At 45.4% G+C, this 9,085-nt stretch overlaps 1 protein-coding gene across 1 annotated transcript; it reads left to right on the top strand.

Moving 5' to 3' along the window:
- The first annotated feature begins 2,058 nt into the window (after window positions 1-2,058).
- On the top strand, window positions 2,059-7,456 carry SLC46A2 (solute carrier family 46 member 2). The gene is made up of 4 exons (XM_009821908.2): window positions 2,059-3,136; window positions 4,760-4,843; window positions 6,469-6,625; window positions 7,399-7,456. The coding sequence occupies exons 1-4, from the start codon at window positions 2,074-2,076 to the stop codon at window positions 7,454-7,456; spliced, it is 1,362 nt and encodes a 453-aa protein (XP_009820210.2). The 5' UTR covers window positions 2,059-2,073.
- Window positions 7,457-9,085: the final 1,629 nt, after the last annotated feature.

Raw genomic sequence — 9,085 nt, 5'->3', positions numbered from 1 at the left:
CATAGCATCACCTAAATGTCAAGAGCGTCAGACAAATAAGCCAGGCAGGCAGCCTGTACATGCAACAAAGTGTGAAGGAAAAATATCCCTTTTTTAAGAGTTGAGCAGAATTGCAGTCTCTTAGGTGCAGTGCCTGTAATATACCTCTGCACTCCAAGATAACTTATGTCCCAGACTGAAGCTTGAATGAGACAAAGTCATTTATCTCTCCCTCTAATGTCTGGTGGAAGAGACAGGGCTCCCTGGGTGAAGCAAAACGTGGCGATTCCTCTGGTTGCGTTTGTTGCTTAAACTGGTCACAGGCTGATGCTTTGGGGTTTTCAGTAAGGCTGTCTGGAATTTCCATCCTCTGGAAGTATTCCAGGGTTTGGAGAAAAAGATTTGTCCCACTTCTGAATAAAAACTGAAGAACTAGTCAACTTTTGCAGAAAATCTGGGACAAAAAAAAGCCAACTGTTGGAACAACCCACATTGTATTTTACAGCTGGCTAGGAGTCTTTTGGCCTGACAAAAAAACAAATCCTCTGGTGAAACTGAAATTGTCTAGCAGCAAATCATTCTAGCAGACAGTTCCCCGCTCCTTTCCCTGTTAGTGCTTGGGACTTTTTCCCCTTGAATCGAAATATAACACAACAATTATTGCACAACCGAACTAAGAGTGAAAAAAATGAAACTCTTGAGACATGAGTACACAGGCATTGAGTAAATGTCACCTGAATCAATAGAGAGTGCAACAGATGGAGGTTTTAACATTATTCTTGCAAATTAATCATTAATTTATTTTTTAAAGTAGTCATCATAAATCTTCCCAGAACAGATTGTTATTCTGCCTGTTATGATTCACTAAACCAAGGAAGAATGAGATCATTATCATTTAAGTTAGCATTTCTGAGGCTGCCAAATATCCTCCAAGTATTTCCTGCAGCTGGGACCGCAAGCATCTTCCTTGGAGCTGGCAGTCTGCTTGCGCCATATCCTGCTCCAAGACCTTCTTGTGCCTCTGGCCAGCCACACCATCGTCCCCGCAGGGACCCCGAGCTGCTTGGGGCAGGTCGCTTCGCTTGACCCCCTCGGGCAGCAGCAAAATCGGAGGCTGACTTCAAGCTGCAAAGCTGCCATGTAGCATCAGCACCTGCGACGAGACACAGCCACTGTCCTGAGGAGGTGGGACTGGAAAACGCTTCCCTGGAGGTGGGCTCGCACCCACCCCAGCCTCCAGCTCAGCTGGCTGATTGCTGGGGCGCAGCGGTTGTTGATGTTTTTGGATAAATTGGGACTTTTCTCCTCCTCTTGGAAATTCCCACATTGTAAGGCCAAAGGACGCAGCAGGCAGAGTGGCAGCCGTGGGAGGCAGGTTACCAAAAATAGGCTTTTTCCCTTTTAATTTCTTTTTGGCGTAATTTCCTGACTGCGTTATTGAAACAACAATGTCATAAGGGGCGCGATGCAGCAACAGGGCAGACGGGAGCAGGTAAGAGCAAAAGAGCCAACAACATATTTGTGTAGAAGAACGGGAAAAGGGCTGGTGGTAAGGGGAATTCACAAATTAGCTAACAAAAATGCACACAGCCATCCCCTGCCCCCACAGCCATGCTAAGAGTCCTCTGACACATGAAGGATGCCAAAAGGGGAAAAAAAAACAAAAAACAAACCACCACCCCAAATTGCAGCAATTACTTGATCAGGGCATTTTCACTTCCTAAACTGGGAGAGAGAAATTCCCCCAGGTCATCTGACCTCTGTTGAAACTACACCAGGAAGAAGAGCAGCGGCAGTCGGCGAGTGCAGGGCGTTCTCTGGCTGTACAAAAGCCTCTCGTACGTGAGTGGGAGATTAGAGCAGCGCAGGGATGTCCGTGCATGCGTATACATAGCAAGGCGAGGTGCAAATATCCTCCCAGCCAGATCATCACTTGCACAACTCTCTGACTCTGTGCAGCCCAGCAGACCTTTTGTTTTTTACTCCGCTGCTCCTCTCCAAGCATGCCTCCAGAGCAGAGCTTCTGAAGAGACGTTTCCTCCCACTAACCTCCCTGAAAACAGCTCTCCCCAAGAAGAGGTCATTGCCAGCAGCATGGTGGGGGTGACGGCGATGAGGACGTGGATTGAGCCAGTGGTCGCGGGTTCCCAAGTGGCCAGTGCCTTCTACGACACGGCGCTGCTGCTGGTGGTGAAGAACTACTACAACCAGACCAACGCCACCGCTCCCTCCCATGCACTGGAAGACGCCCAGCAGAAAGCTGTCTCTAATTTTTATATCATCTACAACCTAGTCCTGGGCCTGAGCCCGTTGGTGTCAGCCTACATCTTGTCCAAGCTGGGGGACAGGATGCATCGGAAGATCCCCATCTGCTTCCCTCTTCTTGGCTACTTGGGCTCCAAAACTGTCCTGCTCCTCCTGCTCCTGCTGGGCTGGCCAATCGAGGTGATGTATGGGGCTGCTGCCTTCAATGGGCTGACGGGCGGTTTCACCACGCTCTGGGCAGGCGTCATGGCTCTGGGATCCCTGGGCTCCTCCGAGAGCAGGAGGTCTCTGCGGCTTATCATTATTGAGCTGGTGTACGGCCTCGCTGGCTTTCTGGGAAGCATGGCATCTGGCTACCTCTTCGTTGGCTTCAGTGACCGCTATCGAGAAGGCACTGTGCTGGTGAGCTGCAGCATCGCTTGCTATGCTTTCTGCCTCCTCTACAGCATTTTTGTCCTGACAGTCCCCAAGTCAGCAGCTTCCTGCTCAGGCAAAGCCAAGAGTGCAGAGGAGGTGGGCAGCCAGCTACCAGCCCGCAAAGAAGCAGCAGGGAGTTCCCAGACTTTGGAGAGCAGCAGCTCCACTCCAGTGTCCCCCTCGAAACTCATCATCATCATGCTGTTTGTGGCAGCAATCCTCTATGACCTTGCTGTGGTTGGTGCAATGAACGTACTCCCGCTCTTCTTGCTGAGGGAGCCTCTAAGTTGGAACGCTGTGGAGATCGGCCACGGTAATGCTGCTGGGTACATGATCTTCATCACCAGCTTCCTAGGAGTATTCGTGTTCTCCAAATACCTGAGGGACATTACCATGATCATGATTGGAGTGGCATCCTTCAGCGCTGGCATCCTCATCATGGCCTTTGTGCGGTGGACATTCCTGTTCTACATCGGTGAGTCAAATCGCCACTCACACGAGCGAGTGCACCCTGAGAAAGGGGCAGGGGTATTTTGGTGTCAGGAGAAGGGCTTTTGCTCTGCTTCACTGCGAGTTTCAGAGCAGGGAGCTTGGCAGACCATCACATGAACAATTCCCAAGAGGGCTTCATGATCATTTACCTCTCCCCACATCTCCTTTTGTACTCTTACACTCAGCGCCCTGCAATATCCAGAGGAGACACACACTCCTGCCAAGACTTAGTTTAAAGCTGGTTGACTTATAATTCATCACTTGGTCATAGTCCAGATCTGAGCAGGGGAACAATGCTCACTCCGTGGGGGAGAGTGGGAATTGTTGCTGGCTACCTGTACTAGTCAGACCACACTGCTGCGTTAATGGGAAGCACTTGCTTCTTGGGAGGTAAGGCTTAAGGCTACAACAGAAAGAAATTGGCAAAGGTTTCCTATTAAGCTAACATCTTAAGATGTGATTTATTTTTGTTACACTAAGGCATTTATGGCCCATGGGAAACTTAATTGTGAAACATTGGAGCTGCTTTAGCAACTAAAATATCATGATAATGTAGTGTACAAATCTTACACTATGTATAAATGACAAAGGGACAGGTAACAATAGATGGGGAAGCATCTCGTGATGAAGGAAAGGCAAGTTTATTGTTGGAAGGTAGCCTCTGCAGGAGCACAGAAAACAAAAACCAAGAACTGCATCCGTAGTGGCAGTGAGATGGATGATTCATATCTGACAAACAGAGTATCGTGTGTTGCATGGCTCTGAGGTTTTGCTTCTGAAAGTGAGAAAAAGATCTAAGAAAAATGGCCTGAAGCACATTTTCTGTCTGCCCCTACAGGGAATGAGAAATTGAAAATCAAACAAGGTTATTCTAAAGGGAAAGACAGTAGGATATTATATTTGTGTACTAAGCCAAACATCAAGTGAAATTGTTAAAATACTTTGTTTGTTTAGGCAACCAGGCCAGGGAACAAAAGATAAAAAACAAAAATAAAAAAATGCTTGTTTAAGTCCATCATGAACGCATGTTGCTACACAGCATGCAGGATGCTTATTCCCTGCATTGCAGGAACACCTAGGTGCACTAGACGTGGACCAAGTCTTCACTGAGGTTGGTTCTGCTGACAGGAAGATAATTCCAGCTCCCTAAAAGTTTCCACACTAGAGAAAGCCTAAAATACTGCAAGTGAGAAGCAGAAAGATAGAAAACAGCTATAGTGTTAGAAAGGTACTATTCCTGTGAAGGCCATGTAGCATGGGGTGCTCTCTCTGCTGGTTAGACTTGAATCATTGGCCTCACTATCTCAAAGGACAATGCTATATTCCATCTACACTGGGATTTCAGGCTGAGACGAAGAGACCACGGCTGGTTTGGGTGAAGTACCTCTGCAAGTGGGAGCAATAGGTGGCTTATCCACCACTGCTTGGATGAAGTGAGGACCTTCACTCCTACCCAGATTTGTACTTCTTTCTGGTACTCAAGGGACAAGAAAAAGTGAAGCAAAGGCCCTGCCCAAGCCAGAGGCAGGTAGTCTTCAAAAGCAGTGGTGGTTGTGTTGGGAGACAAGGAGGTACTGATGATAACTATATATTCATTGCATTGCAGCACGGGCAGTGATGCTCTTTGCCCTCATCCCATTACCAACCATCAGGTCCATGTTATCCAAGCATGTCGAAGGATCATCCTATGGTAAGTACTTTGGTTACCTTACCGATCAAAAAACCCTCAAATCCCTCCATTCAGCCTAAGGTACAAAGAGAAAGGTAAGTTACTGCTGCAATCTGTGCTTTGCGTAATAAACCCAGAACAGTCAGTACCACAAACGGGAAGGGAGGAGCAGAGAAACTTGCAGGACAAGATTGTCACATCCAAATTTCTCGTCCTTGGCTGTGTCATTATTTATCCACAAAATTTTCAGCACATGCTTCAAAAGATTACTATCAGTGTGCAGCTCAAAGGCAGGGAAAATACCTGAGATGCTGCTCAAAAATGCAGTGCTCCAGAGAAAACCAAGAGAAGCAAGATGTTGGGTTGAAGCACTGTGATACTCGCAGCATTTATATTTGGCTTCTTTTACTTCCGGTTTTGGGAAGGATGGAATTCTTTCATCTTTTTTTCAGTTATGCTCTCTAAATACATCTCCAAGTATTACAGGCAATTTGTTCCTGAAAGACCATGATTTAACTAACAAAGGATAACCTTTGCATAAAAATGGGCCCTTTTTGGTAAATAGCAGCAGAAATTCTTTTCTGTTAAAAAAGTAATAAGAAAATAGTAAAATATATGCATTTTACAACACCATATTGAAGGCTGTCATTTCTACCCCAATGAGCTGGATTTAGATACAACAGACAGGACTGGCCATGCATTCAAATAGTACCTGCTTGTGCCTCCTGCAAACATGTTCCCACAGCCATCCTTTGCACCCTTTTCCCTTCTGCCATATAAACACTATACTGCTCTGTCACCAGTTCATCCCTACTGCTTGTGCTCCTCAACATGCTCCGTAACAAACTCACCTACCTGCCACAAATAGCGCAGCTCACACCCCAAATTAATCATTATTATTAATCATAATGTTGTTTTTAACCTCCACCATGAGCCATACAGGCTGCACCTGATTACAGCGGCAGACCAGCTCTCGAGCAGGACCATGTAGCAGAGCAGCGCTTGTCTCCCGAGGTGGTGGCCGCAGGTGCTGTGCAGCTGGAGAGGGCTCAGCACACAGCCCTGACCTTGCTCCCAGTCTGCACATCCCAGCAGGGCCGGGTTACTTCCCCTTCCCCCATTTACCACGGCAGAAACAGAAGGGTGCACTTCAGCAAAAAAAAAAAGTTGTTCCCACAAGGGTTCAGTTTCTGCCTTTCCTCCTCCCTAAACATCATACAAATCACACGCACCTCCCCATCTCAGGCATTATTACCATTTTAACCCAGTGGACCACTCTTCTGGCCTAGGGCAGAAGCAGACCCTGACTAAAATCTCTCCTGTCCTGAAGACGTTAGCCCAAGAATACTTTTCTACCTCCTAGGGAAAGGAGCACTTATTGCCCAGTTTATTGCTGTTCTTCCAAGCAGCTCCCTCTACATCTAGACTCTTTACAAAGACAGTTTTCTAGTTGGATCTTTTGTCCTACGCCTAAAAGAAGGAAAAGTCATTTAATTCTGGTCCAGAACAGCAGCAGATACAAGCTCATGCTATCTGGTGCTTGTGAAGCAATGACCACATCGCTCTTCCACACAGCAGGGATCCTGCAGGGCGGTACCAGAGCTGGGTTTTTCTCCCCCATAACAAACTATGTTCTTGTTTTACAGGTAAAGTGTTTGTCCTGTTGCAGTTGTCTTTAGTCACCACGGGAGTAGTGACATCTACAGTGTACAACAAGATCTATCAAAACACACTGAACTGGTACAGCGGCTTCTGTTTCATTTTGTCTTTTCTAGTTGGCTGCCTGAGTCTCCTCCCTTTAAGGTAAGGAAGAAGGAGGATTTTGTCCAAAAGGACATGCTGTATTCTCTCCATGCTTCCTGATACTAGTTCTGAAGTGTGTAATACAGATGGGAAAAATAAAAAATATTTGGAATTTAAAAAGAAAAAAAAATTGGAAAAACAAAAATCTTGCAGAAATGACAAATATCGAGGAGATTCAATGAATGAAAATTGCAAGTGATCTAGCCAAAGTTTTTAATCTTCTTTTTGTTTAATGTAACATGAGTTGCTGTAGGAGGAATATTTGGCAGAGTTTAAGAGCTGATAATCCCAGGGGACAGAGCCTTCACACAAATGTAGTGCTTGATATTACGAAAACAGCAGTAAGTAGAATAATCCTGCACAAAGTAAAACAGTTTTTTAAAAACCCATTACAGGTTACTTACTCATTGTGATAGAACAGAATAACCTGAGTCTCCCTCAGGTGTTTCTTTCAAAGAGAAGCCATTACCACATAGTGAAGGAAATGGTTACTTTTCTTATACGCATGCTCTCCAAATAGAAGTTAGCACCATTATCAGTACAACACAGGGATTAGGACTTAAAGTCTGAAAGATGACAAATGGTGCCAATTTCATTGCTTGTACACAAGACAGGCTGGCAGATCCTTTAAAGGAATCACATAAGCACTCAGGGAAGCTCCAGATACCCCAGCAAAGTTTAAACTAAAGAATTGATGGGAAAAAGGCAAACTGTAGTTTGAGAAAGTAGCTTCCTAGCTCTTTTGCAACCTGCATTTTTGTTGCTCTTTACAGCATCGTGGCCATCAAACAACGTTCTACCACTGGCTCCCTTCAGATTCTGACCGAGTGACAGAGACTGTACCAGCTAAAGCATCTTTTGGTCTTCATCAACTCTCTGAGCTACCGAAGTGGAAGGTTTCCCAAGCGTTACTCCCCACAGTTACCATCATTACAGGAAGCATCTCATTTATGTTTCCACTTCACAGCATGCCACAGCCTCTCAGCCCCTGAGCTCACCCAGAACAAAGAAGTTTGCCTTGTTACTGCTGCAGCACATCATCGTGTAGAGTATGTGGATTGGCTATTGCACACCAGCAGTCTTCAGAGCATTTTGCTTTCCTTCTAGGCTGATTAGCAATAGAGCAGAGTGACAAGAACAGGGTAGAAATGAAAAGGGCATTTCTAGACATGTCATTCAATGTAGAAGGGGAAAGCAGAGGATCAGTTTTGCACTAGCTCCTTGTCCGTTCATTCAGAAACGTCAGGGCAGTTCTGTGACTTTGGCCGATGAAGCAGGGGTCTGCAAGCCGCGTGCTCCGTGTGCACGGTCGTCAGCAGGACACACCTGCTCTCCACGTGCTACAGAAGATGGGTCTGCCCAGCTGATCAATGTTATGTAGAGACCACTAAATACAGAAATAACACCATAAAAAAATGTAAGATTAAGACACTTTCAGTAATCCCTACAATAAAACACTCCTGAACAGGTGTTCACGCCTCTGTCTTCTGGGAGATGGTCCCACTGTCCCCAGACAGTATTTGGGAGCTCATGGGAGGACACCTATGACTCAAGAGCCAGTACCAGCATTTCAACTCACACCACCAGGAGGTACTACTCTTGTAATAGGTTAAGAACAGGTAAGTGCAGCACACTACTCCTACAGGCTTTACAGAGCTGTAGGGACACTGATGCCAGGTAATAGTCACCTTGTTAGCCCAGCTTTACGCTGGGTTGAAGCTCCTACAAAAAGGAACCTCATACAATAAATGTATCAAATGACATGAGATGTCAGCTAAATCCAAACATGATTCAAAAGACTGGCATGCCCCAGAGGGATCAGGGCTTAAATTATGTGTCTCCTTACATACTAATTGAGTTAACAAGGATTAAGTGGCTTCCAAGCTCCTGGACTAAGTAAAGGCAAGTTAAAAGCCCTTCAGTAACTGAAATAATCTGGAGGCAAATGAGGTAGCTTCCATTCGAGCCAGGGATGCAGCAAGCAGAAGTTGATTACTCACTACGCAACCCCTTATTCTGAGGAAGTTGCTGCCACCGCTGTTCCCCCCCACACACACACACACACTCTTGCCAACTTTCCTCAGCTCCAGGCTTCACTTTCAAGTAATATCAGATGTACTACTGCAACAGACAGATGACTTTTAGTTAAATGAGCAGTGGAAGAAGATTTTAAGGGAAGGATATGTCTGCAGTAAGATAGTGAGCTGCCCAGCAAAATAAGTGCACACATCATTTCAATGGCAAAGGCTGCAAAAAATGAAACTTTGTATTCTAGGTAAAGGAGTCATCTTTTAATACATTTATTGGTCCATTCCATTAAATTAATTGAGGTAAACAAACGGTGCATTTTAAAAAAATGTACACACTAATAGAGAATTACAAACAGTTTTACCTCAAAGTGTTTTTCTCCATCAATACTAGTTCCATAGTAAACAATGCACAAAGTATTTTTATACAGAG

Source organism: Gavia stellata, chromosome Z (assembly GCF_030936135.1).
Source record: "Gavia stellata isolate bGavSte3 chromosome Z, bGavSte3.hap2, whole genome shotgun sequence".
In the NCBI taxonomy this organism is placed as follows: Eukaryota; Metazoa; Chordata; class Aves; order Gaviiformes; family Gaviidae; genus Gavia; species Gavia stellata.
The sequence above is the reverse complement of the archived record's forward strand: the minus strand, read 5'-3'. Positions and strand labels throughout refer to the sequence as shown.

What these genes read in the sequence shown, in the direction of transcription:
- SLC46A2 (XM_009821908.2), top strand. Translation starts at nt 2,074, where the DNA reads ATGGTGGGGGTGACGGCGATGAGGACGTGGATTGAGCCAGTGGTCGCG. An exon ending in GACATTCCTGTTCTACATCG is followed by an intron (nt 3,137 to 4,759) that starts GTGAGTCAAATC and finishes ATTGCATTGCAG; the next exon opens with CACGGGCAGTGATGCTCTTT. An exon ending in CTGAGTCTCCTCCCTTTAAG is followed by an intron (nt 6,626 to 7,398) that starts GTAAGGAAGAAG and finishes TGCTCTTTACAG; the next exon opens with CATCGTGGCCATCAAACAAC.